General features: G+C 38.5%; 2 protein-coding genes across 2 annotated transcripts; one reads left to right on the top strand and one right to left on the bottom strand.

Moving 5' to 3' along the window:
• Positions 1–2,591: 2,591 nt before the first annotated feature.
• Positions 2,592–9,520, bottom strand: napgb (N-ethylmaleimide-sensitive factor attachment protein, gamma b). The gene is made up of 12 exons (XM_077515774.1): positions 9,392–9,520; positions 8,841–8,978; positions 8,631–8,698; positions 7,575–7,659; positions 7,479–7,496; positions 7,249–7,389; positions 6,308–6,374; positions 6,154–6,224; positions 6,005–6,083; positions 4,932–5,011; positions 4,482–4,611; positions 2,592–3,315 (listed from the first exon to the last, which is right to left on the bottom strand). Exons 2-12 carry the CDS (start codon positions 8,894–8,896, stop codon positions 3,172–3,174), a joined length of 939 nt encoding a protein of 312 aa, XP_077371900.1. The 5' UTR covers positions 8,897–8,978; positions 9,392–9,520; the 3' UTR covers positions 2,592–3,171.
• Positions 9,060–18,073, top strand: rab12 (RAB12, member RAS oncogene family). Its single transcript, XM_077515789.1, has 6 exons — positions 9,060–10,274; positions 12,316–12,376; positions 13,555–13,693; positions 14,881–14,970; positions 15,947–16,051; positions 16,834–18,073. Exons 1-6 carry the CDS (start codon positions 10,016–10,018, stop codon positions 16,939–16,941), a joined length of 762 nt encoding a protein of 253 aa, XP_077371915.1. The 5' UTR covers positions 9,060–10,015; the 3' UTR covers positions 16,942–18,073.
• Positions 18,074–18,257: the final 184 nt, after the last annotated feature.

Consider the following 18,257-nt stretch of genomic DNA (forward strand, 5'->3'; position numbering starts at 1 on the left):
ACATACAGTTTCCAATAAAACATAAAATACCAACATGCTGTCAAAAAAACATTTGGAATTTGTATTTCTCTTGTTTTCAGAAACTTTGAATATGACTGAGGCAGCAGCACTAGTAGGCTAACTATGTGCCTCATTTGTTTTTCTACTTAACTCACACATCTCTCTCAGGAAGCGCTCTTCACATACGTTTTCATTGTATGTGTTACGACATTTTGGCTCTGACAAGGACTAATTCAACAAACGGCATGACACGTATGTAACGTTTACTGCACAAGGGACGGGGAGTCTACCTGCCGGTGGGCTGGCAAAAGGACAAAGAAAAAAATAAATAAATCAGTTTCAGTTATCAGTTTCCGGATCATGCTGAGAAGAGTGGGAAGTTTCCTGCCGGTGAAAGGTTTCAAAGAAGTAAAAAGCAAAGAAAAACTATGCATTCTAGGACATTGTAGCATGAGAGAAGCACTTCATTATTGTTCATTTTCATTGCTAATACAAAAGAGGTGAAATGTGAACGTGTATGATAATAAAGGCTGTGATGGAAGTGACCAATAAAACGAAAATGGTGCCTCATTCCACGTGTTTGTACAGCGTTCCCCAACGAGAGGTCAAGCCCATCACACAATCTGATGATGGATTCCCAATTAGCCTCTCCCGGGTGAAGCCAGAGGGCGTTGCCACTGAAACAACTTTCTTTAAATGTTTCAATAAATAGACGCTCATCATCGTGATTTACGCTAGGATTCCCGTATGGAGCATTGGAGTCACGAGAGCCTCTCAAAGAATGAACTCCAATCTTTGCATCAACCATTTTGACTTGATGAGCTTTGCTTTTATTTCGTTGTTGGTAGTTCTAAGTCAAACAAACAGGACCCCAGTTTATAAGCTTTGAGCTTCAGAGGGAGTCCATTTTTCACAGTCAAATGATTGCTTATCAATAGTTTTTGCCTGTATTTGAATGCACTGTGGAAATAAACAAATATTTTAGTATCACTTTGAGATATACCTCATAAGAGTAAAGTTATAATCGCATTCTTAACTATATAACGTGGCAATAGCCAGATGACCTCTCCACAGTAATTTCTTCGGGAAAAGGCTGGACATTCTGTACAATAATTTGAGCTGATTGGACGATGCGACATTCTACACGTTTGTTTTAACCAATCACAGCCAAGGATGAAAATTTCGTGTTCTTCCTTGTCGAGGGGGGGGGAAGCACGAACATCTTACCAGCTAGAAATGTACGAAGTGCCTGTCGCTGTTCAACATTCGACAAGGAAACGGTGAGTAACTCTGTGAAAACAGATTTCATCGTAGCGTCCATTTGTCCATGTTGGGTTTGTTTGTTTGTTAGCTCCGGCGTCGGCACTGGCTTCCTGGTTTCGTCACAGTTGCATATCCCGCCCCCAAACACAATGTTGCTCTGTGATTGGTCCGAACCACTGCAGCGGTTACCTGCGAGAGCGGTACAAAGATGTATTCTCGGGGGTCTGTGAACTCACAAAATACCGCGAGAATTCATCTTGCGAGAGCAAGGTTAGTGCCTGTAGCGCTTCTCCCAAATTTGTTGTTACAACTGTACGCCGCACAGACTACAGACAGTAAATAACGTGAAAATGCCGCACAGAAATCAATGCATAAGTGGCAATGTAACCCCGGAATTAGGTCCGAGTTGCGAAATCGTGGAGAAAAAAAAAAAAAGGACACCGACTTCACTCAACAACGGCTGAAGGGAACCTACCCCCTCCTCCAACCCATAGACACACGCATGGAGACCCAACCGTGAATGGTGGAGATGGTATTTGAAAAATTTGTTATGGCCTTGGAAAAAGATTATTTAAAGGCAGGGTCCGACGTTTTGACTCAGGAAAATGCACTATTAACTCATTTGCTCCCAATAATGTGTAAATACGTTTTGTTTTTTTAATGTTCTAAGTGTTCCAAACACGTATTTATACGTTTTTTGTTTGTTTTTTTGTTGGCTAGAGCATACAGAAGGCTTTGATGCAGCCTCTCAACTGCAAAGAACAGTTGCAGAAATGGTACTTATTACCCCCCCCCCCCCCCCCCCCCGGACTCTGGACTTCATCTTTAAATATGTAACACATGTCCTTTACTTTTTTTTTCTTTCCCCAAGTCGTAAAATTCATTAAATAAATTTTTAGATTTTCATAAAAGTAATTTTAGGAAGATAAAGTTGTAAAATCTAGAGGAAAAAAATTACACAAAAGTCAAGAAAATCTTAATGTATCAACTATCAAGGTTGGAGAATAGTACATACCTTACGGTGTAAGGTATGTACTGTGTAAGGCTTACACAGTAACAGTCAAATTTCTGTGTACCCTTAATGAGCCGTCGTATTACACTGCTTAAGTCATAATTCATCCATCCATCCATTTTCTTGACCGCTTATTCCTCACAAGGGTCATAGGGGTGCTGGAGCCCATCTCAGCTGGCTTTGGGCAGTAGATAGTCACCAGCCAATCGCAATAAGTCATAATTCTGAGAACAAACTTTGTAATGTTACAATAATAAAGGCATAAAATCTGAGTAGAAAGGCATACAGATACAATTACAAAAGAAAAGACAGAAAGTGCCACTGAATGGATTGTTTATTGTATTTGTACGGCGTATATACATGAGACACAATATTTGCTTCTTCAGGAATGTACACATTGACAAGAGCACAAAATTATAAAATACATGAACCATCCCTCTATTTGCTTTAAAAACAGAAAAGTGACTCGGCATTTTCAGATAAAATGCTTGAAAATTGATAACACGCACACCGCTGGGGGTAGACAAAGAGGAAAGAACTGTCTACAAGATGACCTTTGAACTTTTTGTATTCATTTTGCGTTGAGCTACGAGGGTCATGCTTTTGGGCCGTTATTGGAATTACCAATCATTCAAAGAGCGATATTGCATACACGCATTTGACATATTTATTTTTCTCAAGACGCACAAAAAATGCACACATGCACGTGACTTCCATACTTGCACCTTAAATTAAAATTCAACTGCAACACCTGCCCAAGTCGTATTTGCAACATATAATAATTTTTAAATATATATTTTTTTACTTCACAAGATGGGCCCGTTGCGGCCGTCACAGCAGAGAGTTGGTGAAGGATTTCGATGAAAGGAACCGGAGAGCAGGAAGGAGGACGGAGGCTAACAAAGCCCCCCCTCGTATTCATCTTCGTCCTCGGCAGCGGCGGAGGTGTCCCCGCCGGCGCCCCCTGCTGGAGCGGCGGCCGCCTTCTTCTTTTTGCCTCCGCCGCCAGGCACCCGCAGCGAGATGGCCAGCTTGGCGTACTGCGTGCCCAAAGCACGACACGCACAACACACAACAGCAATTACACAACTTCTGTCTAAAAGATGGCTTCAATAGGCAAATTTGATCCTCTAAAAACAAACGACTTCAACTTAAAAAATAAAAAATAAATAAGGGGTAGTTTTCTTAACATGTTGGGCAAAAAAAACAAAAAAAAAAACAATCAGATTAAGAATGGTACATTTATTTATTTATTTGTCACGCATTCTGTTATAAGCAATACAGAGAATGGACAGATACAAAATAAAATTACACGCTTTCAATGTTTTAAATGTACATTTTAAGTTACCCCTCATTTTGTGCCGCTAAATGTAAAAAAATAAATGTAAAATTTTTTTTTAAACATTCCGTTTAAATTGTAAAACAGTTTTCTCACTTTTAAATATTAAATGTAAAATAAAGTCCTGTTTTGTTATTTCGCTTTTAAAATTCCCCTTTATTTTTTTTTAACATGTTTTACATTTTTTTTTTTTTTTTTTTTTTGCCCAACATGCTAACAAAACTACCCCTTATTTTTTTTGCTATACAAATATTGTCTTGGGGAAAAAAAAAAAAAAAAAAAAAAAAAAAAAAAAAAAAAAAGATACTTATATGTCTTAAAAAAATACAATAAAATAAAAAAAATAAAAATAAAAAAAATAAAAGAAGAGAAAGCTACCCATTTAGTTTTTACATTCACCAAAAAAAAAAAAATGTTTTAAAAAAACACCTTATTTTATTTGTCATATTTTTAAGGTCTCTTAGTATTTTAAAATAAAATTTTAAAAAAGCTCTTAATGTTACTTTTTAATACTAATTTAAGAAGCAACACCTTGTTTTGTAATACAATTGTAAAAAGCTACTCAATATTTTTACAACACAAAGATACTTATTTATATGTATGTATGTTTGTGAGTTAGCATTAAGCTAGTGGACTAAAATTATGTGGTACTTTCATGAACTTACCTTGTTTTGTTTTTTTCTTTTGACAGAAAACGTGAATAAAGGGCTTGTGCACATAGATCAAATTTTTGCCACTACCATAACATTTTATTTGATTAATTTTGTCTACAAATGATAAAAAGCTGACAATTTGAAGCCGCGACGCATCTGTGAATGTACGTAACATGACGACACAATATTGCGGCGTATGACAAAAGGTACTCACATCGTTGTCCATGTACTTGAGCAGAGGGGAGTTGCACACGCGGTACACTTGATCCTCATCCTGCTCGTCATAGCCCTGCAGCAGCGTCTCCATGGCGACGCAGTCCTCGCTGCCGCTGTAACCTGGCAGGCTGCAGCCAAAAAAATAAAATAATAAAATACCTTCAAGGGGACATATTAGGAAAGTCAACTTTTTAACTGCTTGTATATAAATTGTTGTAGCTCTGGAGTACAACAAGGTAAGCAGAGCTGCAGAGTTGATAAATGTGCGTATTGGCTCAAATCAAATATGAGTGAATTCAACCACAGAGTGGACGTTAAATGTGACATATTCTTTATTTTGTGTATTGTGGCACAAGAATGAAAGAGAGCCTTTGTTAAGACGCTTGGAAAATGTTATCAACTATTAAAAAAAATGCATATGCCTCCTTTAAAAATGAGCGCTTCCCACCTGTAACTCTCCCTGACACACTTGTCAGCCGCCACGTAGTCGCCTCGGTGAAGGTGGATCAGCACTTGGGCCGTCGTTTTCTGAACAGAAACATTCATTCATATCAAATTATTTTAACCATCGTTTGCTTGTGTTGGTAATATGATAGTTTACCATGTCACAATGGAGGGGAGACTCCATACAAACAAATGAGATACTAGTTGCAATGCTATAGGAATAATTACATTTTCTAATGTTTAAAAAAAATATATATATATATATTATTTTTATTTTTTTTAGAAATTAAAAGACTAAATGTATGCTATGTCTGTCATATTTTTTAATTTAAAAAATATGGTAATTAAAATAAATCAATAATTAAAAATCACATGCACTTGAGGGAATCTTTATTTTAAAAAAAAGATGTGCATGGAGATAGATTTATTAAAAAGTGTCAATTAGTTTAATTTATGAAAAAATACTTCTTTTTTTTATCATTCACATAAAAGTTTTTAAAATGTGTGAGAAGGATAATTTTTAAATAACAAAAATGTATAGAATAAAATTAATACATTTTCATATATTTTCTTGCCAAAATTATTGGTATGATTTTTTTTTTTTTTTAACTGAGAAGATGCATTTCAACAAAACAGATGTGGTGCTTTTTCAGTTTAAAAAGGGAATTAAAAAAAGCAATAAAAAAATAAAAAATAAAAAAAAATAAAAAATAAAAAATATATGCATTACTAAAAATGAGATGCATGACAAATAAAAAATATGTCATAAAAAAAATGTTAGAAAATATTTAATCATGTTTTTCAAAAATCTAAATGTGATGCATTCAATAAATTGAAAACATTGTTATGATGTTTTGACATGCAAACATCTGACACTTGTATGAGTTACAAATGTGACTGAGAACATCATAAAAATTTCATGACGGCTCCACAGATGCAAACAAGTGGAACGGGTTGCCTTGTACTAACAACATTCATACTGACCAACTATTTTGTCTTGGCAGACGTCTGTCTTCCAAAAACATGACTTTCATGTATTATTTTATTTCTGCTTTTACGATGAAAGAAGAAGCTGACCTTGAAGCACATTGGAAAGTTTTCAATCTCCTTGTACATGTTCTTCTCCTTCTGCAGAGCCACGGCAGCTTCGTCCAACCTTTTTGTGGACACATGAAGAGAAACGTCCAACAATTCGGTTACCAACGAAGAAGAAACGCAGCCTTTACCTTTTTAACCGCACCAGCAGCCTGGAAGCTTTGCCCAGCAACTCCACAGCCTGACGCAGACGGTCCTCGTTCTACAGACGGCACACAAATCAATTGAACAGCAAAGTAAAACTCATAATCACGAGATGATAATACAATCGCTTCTTATGGATACCTCAAACACACCAGCGGCCTTCTGATACAAGTCGACAGCTTTCTCCAGGTTGAGCGGCTCGATCAGTCTGCACAAATTGAAAGATGTACTCTACAGCATATCACTTTGTATAAAAGCTTTCCTTCGTTAGGTACACCTGCACACGATAATTATGTGAAAAAGTGACTTAACACATATTATAAGAGTCCCCATCAAATGTGACATTACACAACTAAGTAAACCACTTTTCTAAATGTGTCCTTCTGGAGTGCCACCAATTGACATAATCCCGCCCTCATTGTGTCTCAGCAGCTCCAGATCGTAGCATCTTGTCCACTTGGGGTCACAATCACCACATTCTACTGTAGTATTTGTGACTTTGAGTATGTGTGGCTTTCAAAGGCGGGGCCTGGTCTGGTGAGTGACGTGGGTGTCAGCGGAAAAAAAAAAAGAGCGTCGAGTTGGCTAGATATTAAATGGCAAACCCGCAAGTCAGTCTGCGTGGTGAGCGACCCTAAAATTTGAGGCAGTGCAACTACATTTTCGATCAATCACTCAAGTGTGATCAGTAAGTTTTCTGATTCTTCTGTTGTTATTAAATATTTTTTGTTGCTGGCAATTTTCTACACCACACTTCAGCCAATTCATCAGTAATGCAGTGAAAATGAATGGAAAAATGAATATTTTGCATGTCAGTTTACAGTATGTACCCCTAAATTTCCTACTTGTACCACCTAAAATTTCTGTTTATGAGTCACTGTGCTACTATTAAAAATAAATAAATAAATAAATAAATAATAAAAAGTCTAGAACCCTGGTTAAAAGGTGACTTAAAACATTGCAAATAACGTTTTTATTGATGGCAATAACAATTTTCGATCCAGAGCCAGGCAAATCCATATTTAGTATCAAGTCAAGTTTGTTTGTTTTTTAATTGTTGTTTTTATGCTTTTCATACTGACTTCCCAGCACGGTCCAGCGCCATGGCAGCGGTGTCAGGCGTCCCGTTCTCTATGTACATCATGCACGCCTTCTCGATGTACTGGATGGCCTCGGGCATCTTCTTCTGCTCTTTCATCATCATGCCCGCTTGTTCGATAGCCCTGAGGAATACAGACAAAGAGTTAAAAAAAAATAACAAAAAAAAAGCTAGCACATTACATGTGAACCAAAAGGATAAGAAGGCACTCACTTGGCAGCGTGGAAAAGCCTGCAGGGGACAAGTTAAGGAAAGAAAGCAAACAAAAGTGGGAATGACAAGTTAACACGTCAAACGAGTTGAGGATACGTTTTGTTCTCTGTGTGATACTCGGCCTCCTTGAGGTAAGCATCCTTGGCTTGCTCGTACTGCTTGGCGTTCTTGAAGCACACGGCTGGAAGCAAGCCACACAATTGGAACATTTTCCCTCACTTGCAATCAAAGCCGTCACTAAAGGATTGTCGGGTGTCTCTGAAAGATTTTTCTAACTGGTAATCCTGTAGTGTGGGGTGTTAAGAGGTGTTTGTCCTCATCAATCTCATTGGAAAAGAAACAGGAGTGCCGAAACATATTCCTCAGTGGGGCACGCAGATAAAAATTGCACTCGTTGGCGAGTTGCCAGTTACGGCAAAATATCCACTGTGAAAAATATCTATCAATCCATCCATCCATCCATTTTCTTAGCCGCTTTTCCTCACAAGGTTCGTGGGGGTGCTGGAGCCTACCCCAGCTGGCTTTGGGCAGTAAGCAGGGTGCACCCTGAACTGATTGCCAGCCAATCTGGGGTGTGGGGGGTAACCGGGGGGGTAACTGAGGGGTAACCCCCCCCCCAAAAAACAATAATTATTTAAAAAATTGATGAACCATGAATATGTGGGTTCCACCGTGTTTTTCATCTTTTCAATTTTTTATCTGGTACACTACAAGATACTATAGCAAAAAGCGGTATGCTTGTCCCTTGCATGTTTGTTTGGTTTTTTTTTCTTGGCAGTGGATATCTTGCCGTGAGCGGCAACTCTCTTGCTAGCACTATTTTGCCGTGAACAACTCTGATTGGTCACTCGGCAGACTGAGTCATGCACTGGCAATGGTTCCTGCGTCATTTACCCCCTCTGTGTCTTTTCACTAAGTTTTCATTTTGCTTTGCCCCCGAAATAGGCTGCAATTTGCAAGATTCACACGCGCCTGCGGGGAAACCACCTTAGCCATTATCGCACGAGCTAGTACACATTCACTGCTGCACAAATTGTACTTGTAGTTCTAGCGCGATTCACGGCAAAATAGGGTAAAGTGTCGAGTTGCCAGTCATGGCAAAATATCCATTTCGGGTTTTTTTCTGTTTTTTTTCCCTCCCTCAATCATTACCTGCTTTAGCATATTCCGAGGCAGCGCTGTCAAAATCCGGTTTCCATTTTGTCAGACTTGTCTTCAAGCTGTAACAAATCATGCAATTCATAAACAATCGATGACACGCATTCATTCATCTGTCGCATGAAATCACAACAGTGGCCCTTTAGCCGCCACTAGCTAGCACCAAAGGTAATTTTTAAACGCAATGTAGCGACTCGCGCTTACCATTTCTCGGCTTTGGCTATGTGTTCGTGTGCTTCGTTAATTTTCTGGGCAGCCATGCTGTGCTTTAACGCCTCTGCGAGGATGGTTCGGTGATGGTTCGAGTTGGCTTGGTCGGTCTGTCGTCGATGTTTGGATAAGCTGGAGCCACACAGGTATGACGTCACAACGTTGCGCAGACTACGAGAGCCGCCGAGGGAGAAAAATAGCGGCTACGTTGTTGTTTTTTTGTGTTGTGTTTTTATATATAGTCGACAGAATCAACATCAAATACATTTTTTTTTAACCACACTCACACTCACACACAAGCTTACTTCACGTAAGCCACATGGGGTCTCCCAGGCGGAGGAGCGAACCCACGCCAACCGGCACCGAAGGCAGGTGACAGACTATTTACTCGACGATAAAATAGACATAGATTCTTAAATATGTAATAACGGACAGACTTTGTTACATAAGAATAAATTAAATCCTTTACTTCGACAAATGTGGCAAATCACACTGGTATAATTGCCTACAGATACTGTTGGTAAAACAACAACGACACTACTTACCAGACCCAAGTACTATCTCACCTATTTCCTGAAATGCCATCCATTTTCTTATCAGCTTTAACTTGGCACAACCAGATAAAAAATATATAGGTATTTATTTATTTATTTATTTATTTCAGATTAGTCAAGGAATTTTTGAAAGCAAAAAGCTGGTAATTTTTCCACGGACACAAAACATTTATTTTATTGTAATCGGTTGATGTTCTGCGGTTGACCTCTACCAACTGTTGCATTAAAAAAAAAAAAAAAAAAAAAAAAAAGTTAGAATCCGCGTCGGCTGAAGAAAAAAAAAAGCAAAAATACGCTTACGGGTAAACGCAGTTGTCAGAAAAATAAATACTCAATTAAAAAGTAAAGGTTGTTCGTACGTTGTTCACAATGGTTAATTGAAATCCCTTGAAAATACGTTTATAAATTATTTAATTATTAATTTTGTACATTTCCGACGGAACCGGAAACAATTTCGAAGACCAAATGACGTCACCGCCTTTCGGCGTCTAATGGCTGGACAACAACAATCTTCAGCGCGAAGCGAAGTTGCCCAAACTTCCCAGGGGACTAAAGAAAGTTACCACGAATAAAAAGTTAAAAGTTCAACTTGTAATCACAAATGTGGATCCGCTGATGGATCCGCGACATGACAACCGGCGGAAGGCCGGCGGCGTCGGCGTCGGCGTCGGCGTCGGCGTCGGCGTCAGTGGCGGGAGCTCCTCAAACTCGTCGCCCGCTTTGGGGGCTCAGTCTCGCCGCAGGAAGATGCCGCCCAGGCCCGCTGACTTTAAGCTTCAAATCATCATCATCGGCTCCCGCGGTGTGGGTAAAACCAGCCTGATGGAACGATACACCGACGACACCTTCTCCGAGGCCTGCAAGTCAACCGTAGGTGAGAGACGAAAAAAAAAAAAAAAAAAAGTCACCTTCTTTGGTCGACTTTTTGTTTTTGACTCACAAAACAGTAGTCGGGCTCAGTCTATTAACTGGGATCGGACTATTACAAGGGCCTGTCTATTATAAGTAGCGAGGATCTCTCCAAAAAAGTTAGTCGTCGCCTATTTTCTGGGGGTGTTGTTGTTAGAGAGGTAGTTTTATAAATATAATATAAATAATGTTTTAATCGCATTAACCGGCGATAAATAATAGTTTAAACTTTTTTTTTTTTTTAATTCAGGTAATATTGGGTATCAATGCGGTTGTTGTTGTGCGTTGTAGTGTGCCCTACTCCCTCATGTGACTTGCTGCATGTTTAATAATAATTTAATAATAACAGGATGAAATTGGATTAATGTGGCCAGCAGAAGATGTCCTGAAATTGGTCTGCATGAAATAAAATACAATTATCGCATATGGTGAGTGACTGAACACGTGACGAGTATAAAGTAAATTATTCCACACCTTGAATGTAATTTTAAATGTTCTAATGTAGATGTTGAAATCACATTCTCAGTTCCTAGTTTGTTGTTTTGTCAAGGAAAACAACTCAGCGGTCAGTCATCAGTGGCCAATCCCAAAATAGTCCCCCATAGCAACAGCTGGCATCATGACAGAGCTCCATTTTATACCCTGACATTCTGTTCCACTCACCAAGCACCTTTACAATTGATAAGAATTATAACTGGTAATGATTTATGAGTTTATTTTGTTCCGTGACCATGCTGGCAAGTCAAAACACTCGTTCCTCAAATCATCTTTCCCCAATGAAATTAATGGAAATTCAGTTCATCTTTTCCAGCTGTTATGCTCCTTCGGTTGTGTCCGCCTTGGACACCAGTGGGTAGTATTTAGACACAAACAAAAAAGATATTTACACCTAAGAGACTAAGTAAGCTACAGTAATAATAACCATTTTTTTTTGTAAAGAATAAAAAATATATGCATAAGTATTATGTTTTGTGTTCAATTAAATGCCCAATCGGCACGATGGTTGACTGGTTAGTATGTCCGCCTCTCAGTTCTGAGGACTCGGGTTCGAGTCCAGGCCTTCCTGGGTGGAGTTTGCATGTTCTCCCCATGAATGCGTGGGTCTTCTCCGGGTACTCCGGTCTCCTCCCACATTCCAAAGACATGCATGGCAGGTTAATTGGGCATTCCGAATTGTCCCTAGGTGTGCTTGTGTGTGTGGGTGGTTGTTCGTCTCTGTGTGCCCTGCGATTGGCTGGCAACCAGTCCAGGGTGACCCCGCCTACTGCCCAAAGCCAGCTGAGATAGGCTCCAGCACCCCCCATGTCCATTGTGAGGAGTAAGCGGTTAAGAAAATGGATGGATGGATAAATGCCTGATAAAAGGAGTTCCTGAGCCCATCTAGGGCATTTTGCATTATATGTTAGCATCAAGCTAGCTGCCGTTCAAAGTTATGTAGTTGTTTTAACGCATATGTATTTTTTTTTGTGTTTCATGTAGGGGATGGCCAATTATTTGGCCGGACGATTTAATTGGCTGATAATTAAAGCTTTTAACCATGACTAAGATTTTTTTTTAACACATTAACATTTGACAACATAAGACAACGATCCTGACATTCAAACACCCACACCCTAAAAAAAATAGGCCTAATTTTCTCTCTGATATAAAGTGAAACAAAATAGGGCGAAGTATAACAGTTAAATAGTCTTCATGTAATTCATATCTTTATTGTTAAGGGAAAGAAAAAAAGTATTTTATTCACTCTGGATTTTTTTAAATTAATGGACAGATTAATAGGTTATCAGAATTTTATCCTGCCATTTATATATTTATTTATTTATTTATTTATTTATTATTTTTATTTTTTTTATTGAAAGCATCATATGCCAAGGGGGTTTGAGTGTAGTTCACTAGTCTGCAACCATACAAAACTCACAGCTAAAATGATTGCTCACGAGTTATATGAAAAACCTGTCAATTGTACGTCAAGGTAGCACTGTGAATACTGTTTTCCTTCTACTTAGGAGTTGATTTCAAAATCAAGACGGTGGAGCTGAGGGGGAAGAAGATCCGGCTGCAAATCTGGTGAGCACAAGTTTTCCGTCTTGTGCATGTGTTTCGTCTATGTGTCACACGCTCCAACACATCACTACTGCCTCAATGCACGTGAATGCCACACACGGTGTCACTCATAATACTATTCTATTGTATTCTGGCAGCATGGGGGTACAACAGGAAAAGTCTCATTGTCATGTCAAAATTCTCTTTTACTTGATAGTCATGACAGGTGCCCGTTAAATCGCAAGGATGCAGCATTGAAAAGGTGCACATTGTATTCTACAGTCGTGTTGCCTTCGGAAAATCTGCCTAGCTTAATGCTAACAAACAATGCAAAACACAATTGATAAGGAATAAAGAAAATGATTTGCGGTGTGAATGTTTTGAGTTACGAGCATGGCCACAGAAGAAATTTCAACTCGTATCTCAAGGTGCAACTTACCGTAATTTCCGCACTATAAGGCGCACCTTCAAAGAATGACATATTTTAAAACGTTTTCCATATGTATGGCGCTACACTAGAGGCTGGGGTTACGTTATGCATCCATTAGATGGTGCTGCGCTAAAAGGAATGTCAACAAAACAGTCAGATAGGTCAGTCAAACTTTATTAATAGATTCAGCTTTTGAAAAAATTGAAGGCTTTTGGGTGCGCCTTATAGTGCGGAAAATACGGTATATGTTGAATACTGCCCGACCACCTGCACAATCTTCAAATCGTGAGTGCGCCGATGTTGCACGTGTTGCCGCCGGTGCCACCCTTGTGTCATTAACACATCTCTTCCTGTCAGCTAACACACCCCCCCACCCCCACGTCTGCACCCCTCCCCCACCTTCTATGTGTGCTTTGTCATGTCAAACAGCTTTCATCACAGCCTCACCCTCACCTCCATCTTTACGGGGTGGCAACGCCGTCTAATATCGCTGCTCTCACTGAGAGTCAGCCGTGCTGCAGGTACAGTAACGCTTGAAAGGTTTTGACATTTTTGAAAATGTGTCTGTGAGCGAGCGGTATTGGTTTGGGTATTTTGACATATTAAACCTTTTAAATTGTGAAATATGACGCCTTAGTTGAAGATCACTTGATTGACAGGGCGGAATGCGGCCGTCAACACGGCGTAGCTAATTGATTTCACAGGCTATATGAAAGCTGTCTTCTTTGAGCTCGGTGTGAAGCGTGACTCAATTTCCTTGCGAATGTGAAAGGGACACAGCGGGCCAGGAGCGCTTCAACAGCATCACGTCGGCGTACTACCGCGGCGCCAAAGGGATCGTGCTGGTCTATGACATCACCAAGCAGGAGACCTTCGACGACCTTCCCAAATGGATGAAGATGATTGACAAGGTGAGTGACACTTCATCAGCTGCATCCAAATCGTGCTGTTTGGTTGCCGTACTCGCCAGCCACTAAAGAGGGGGAAAAAAAAAATAGAGAGAAAAAAAAATCCAGATTAAATGTGTGACATTTCTGGAAAACTAGAAAGTGTTGTGTAATTTATGCAAACATGAAGGAATATTTTGGATGGTCATAATCAGGCGGATTAAAAAAATGATTCAAGTATGTTTGAATTTGAAAATTGAATTTGCTCTTTATTAAAAATCAATACAAATAAAAGAAAATCCCAAAATAAATAACAACAAATAGTGTCATAATTGAACATAGGTGACATGTTTAGATGAGAACATCAAATGTGTTTATTAAAATATAACTTTAGTTTATTGAGACAATATAAACACGTATCCAAAATTCTCAACAAAAACTTTTCAAAATACTGTAATTAGAATCAAAATAATCCTTGCAATAATTGAGCTCACATTAAAATATGTAGAAATATGAAAATAAAAAAAGTTCATTATTATTTTTAGATGTATTGATTATAAATCCAAAAAAAAATATTGGAATTGAAATACACACACACACAAAAATGCTCAGAATAAAAAAGTTACTGCCGTAAGACAAATTAAAATATTTAAATATTTGAAAATAAAATTAGCTTCTTAAAAAAATTACATAAAAAAAAACTATTTAAATAAAATAAATATAAAATGATCATCATAATTAAACATAAATTAAACTAATTGCTGTTAATTAGAAATAACATGAAATTAATCAAAAGTTAGTACCGTAGTTTCATTACTGTCATAATTAACAAGATTATTATTTTTTTAATTTAAAAATTTTTTTTTTTTTTAATCATTCCTAGTTTATTAAAAACAAATATTTAAAAATAAATTTCTTTACATAAAAAGCAGTTTGAAAGCAAATACTATAAATTCCCATGTAACTTTTCCCAGCATTTTACAACTTTAATCAAAACAAACAAGCAAACAGTTGTACATCACTAACCACAATGACGTCAACTTTTCAATGAATCTGCGCGTGTCACACAAACATGAGTGTCTCATTAGATAGTATTGTGTCCCTCGAAAAAATATATCTTAGGAATTAAGTCACGTTTGTGTGTAAAACTGTAGAACAAATACATCATTTTATAATCTAAACAGTGTCTCTTTTTCGCCTTGTACTTTCAGTATGCATCTGAGGAGGCGGAGCTCCTCCTGGTGGGCAACAAGATGGACTGCGAGAGCGATCGCGTCATCTCAAGACAACAAGGAGAAAGGGTGAGTGTTTCGAAATTAACCGGTGTCTCTTGTCAGTTGTTTTTTGTTTTTGTTTGTTTGTTAGCGATGCTACTACGCCTAGCAAAAAGTGTGTATTGGACGAGCACTCACTCATACGTTTTATTCTGTAGATCAAACTCAGATAAAAAGCATGAATCAGTCGTAAGGTCATTCCAAAGTGCAACATCTTGGCTTTCAGAAACACTAAAGGAAATGAAGAAAAAACATTGTGCTGGTCAGTAAATGTTACTTTTATAGAGATTAAGGTGATGACGCTGGAACTTTTGCTTGGTGCCGTTCCAGTGAGATTTACAAAGAGGACCGCCTAAAGAAAACATCCAAATTCCCACAGTCCTTGATGATATGGGGCTGCACGTCAGGCAAAGGCACTGGGATTAAATCTTCAATAAATGCACAAGTTTATATTGACATTTTGGACATCTTTCTTATCCCTTCAATTGAAAAAAATGTTTGGGGATTATGAAATCATTTTCCAAGATGCCACAAAGCAAAAACTGTAAACACATTCCTTGGAGAAAGATGCATCCAGTCAATGTCACGGCCTGCAAATAGCCCAGATCTCAACCCAATTGCCCCAGAGACTGCAAGCTGTCATAAAAGCCAGAGGTGGTACAACTAAATACTAGTGATGTGTTTTGATTGTTTTTTCTTTGTCTGTTTTTCATGATTCCATATTTTTTTCCCCCCCAGAATGGAGTGATTCCATATTTATTTGCAACACATTTGCATTTGGTCTATAAAAGTAACATTTACTGACCAGCACAATGTTTTTTCTTCATTTCTTTTAGTGTTTCTGAAAGCCAAGATGTTGCACTTTGGAATGACCTTACAATTTTTTTATGCTTTTTATCTGAATTTGATCTACAGAATCAAACGTCTGAGTGCTCGTCCAAGACTGGTGATTCCACACTTTTTGCTCGGGATTGTAACGCTATACTTTGTGTTTGTGTCTCAGTTTTCCTCTCGGATAAGCGGCATGCGTTTCTGCGAGACCAGCGCCAAGGACAACTGTAACGTGGACGAGATCTTCCTGAAGCTCGTGGACGACATTCTGAGCAAGGTGAGGGAAATTGTGTCAAAGTAACCAAAGGCAATAAGTACTTGAGCCACTCGTACAACTTGAGTGGGTGAACTCAATTTCTGCCATTTTGCAGGAGAGTCATTTGAAGTTTTATGGCTGCAATAAAATTTGGGGATTTATATCTCGGGGATTGATATGCTAATGATTACCTCATCTGATTGCTTGTTTTTACAGAATTTGTGGTTTTTCTCACATTGTTTTCCAAACAGCTGTCAAATCTATCAATATTTCATGAAAGATGATAAATAACATCCACTTATACAATACTAATATGCAGATGCTCTCACACTCTAGCACTGCTTCCAGTACTTTCTAAATCTTTTGACAGCTTTGTTTCATGGGCGAATCCAGTTTTGCTCTGATTGTTCAAAAACACAAAACACTTTTATTTTTTTATTTTTTTTTCTGCGTACGAGTTTGACACTGGTTCTGGTATGCATCTATTTAAAAAAATAATTTTACAATAATTCAAGCAATTATTGAATGAAACTGAAATTTAAAAAAGTAAAAACAAACTAAATTACTACATTTTAATGAACTACTTTTGGGGTTTTTGGCGAAATCAATGTATCAGGCAGTACTTAGTTGACTGGATTACAGAATGTACATTTTTGTATGCCGCTCATATTGTTTACAGTTTCGTCAACAATTTGTCTGAGTCCAGTTGCCTTTTAGTTGTTACTATGTCTGTATACGGTTATTGTTTATTTTCTGTGTGCATTGACTATAATCTCCTGCGTTTTTGCTCTTCTCATCTCCAGATGCCGCTTGAGGTTCCCAACAAGGAGCTGTCCGGCAGCGTGCTGTCCCTGCAGCCTGAACCCGAAGTGCCTCCGGAGTTACCCCCGCCTCGTGTGCGCTGCTGCTGAGAGCCCACCCCAACGCCTTTTTTCCCCCGCCAAACCTAACTCAACTCCTTACATCCGTCTGCTCACAGTGCAGTCTGCCAAACTGACCTCGAGGGGGCAGCAGCGATTTGGAAATTGCAACTAAACACTTAAGCCCACCCACATCCTTCCACCTTCACCAGACTACCTCACTAACTGTGCACACACATACACACGTGCCTTTGAGGTAGCAGCCAAAAACACCCCCGGTTTCATATAGGGCTCCTTCTCTTCCTAATTCAGCTCACCCCATACTATTGCTTGTTGGTTCGACAAAAGCACACTTGGTTATATATTTTTTGAAATGCTGTAATGATGGTAAAGTAGTAGCTCGGTGGTTGATATTACGTTAGTATTACATGGACAGAATGTTCAGGGATGTGTTTGGAAATGAAGCTGACATGCAAAAAGTTGACGGTTCTGAGAGAAATCAGAAACAAATATTTTTACAGTGAGGGAATGAGTTCATTTTTTTTTTTTTGCCTATTCCAATAAGAGAGTGCACATAAAAGAAAAGTCAATGCACATAATTTCTCTTTAATGTTTTTGTTCACATTTGGGGCCTTTTCTCATAAAACACTATTCCCTGTGACATGGTTTCGTTTAAAAATGAGTTAAGTGGGGTACATGCGTACAGAAAATCAGGTCAAATTTCAGCATTTCCCCCCCCTTTAAATCGAAGTCAGGAAAGGCCTGGTTGTCGGATGTCATGTTATGTGTGAAGTCACATACTCTATGTGTGGTCATCTCATGTACACCACACGCAACTTAATACACTTGCAAGCCCCTCCCCGCCTCCACGTTTGGGTTAAAATAGCTGCAGAAGTTAGAAATCGGTACACGCGGACCCCATTTCAGAACTGCGAGTTCTATCATCCATCTCACTACAAAAAAAATGATCCGTTTTCATTTTTATATCAGTTACCTTTAAGAACGCTTTACGAGCTTTTTTTTTTTGCCACTAACCACTATCCCGTTTCTTTTTTGCTCTATTAAATAAGTCTGATATCCCAGAGGTGTTCGGGCTTCTCGCTGCAATTTGGATTTGTTGCTATTTATAACTATTGTGGCATTGTTGGACTAATGAAATTAAAGATGTCTATATTTATTACCAGATTCATGTGGTCGTCCGTGCATTTGTTGAGAATTGCTTCCTACATTTTGCGCCTTCCTTTGTGCACGTGCTTGTGTTAATTGGCTTTTTCGTGCATGCTAACTTGTTTCTGCAGACAACAGTGCTACCCCATTTATTGCCGTTGTTCATCTGTTTATTACAGCAGAAAATCAAGTTTCAGGTT

Source organism: Festucalex cinctus, chromosome 1 (assembly GCF_051991245.1).
Source record: "Festucalex cinctus isolate MCC-2025b chromosome 1, RoL_Fcin_1.0, whole genome shotgun sequence".
NCBI lineage: Eukaryota > Metazoa > Chordata > Actinopteri > Syngnathiformes > Syngnathidae > Festucalex > Festucalex cinctus.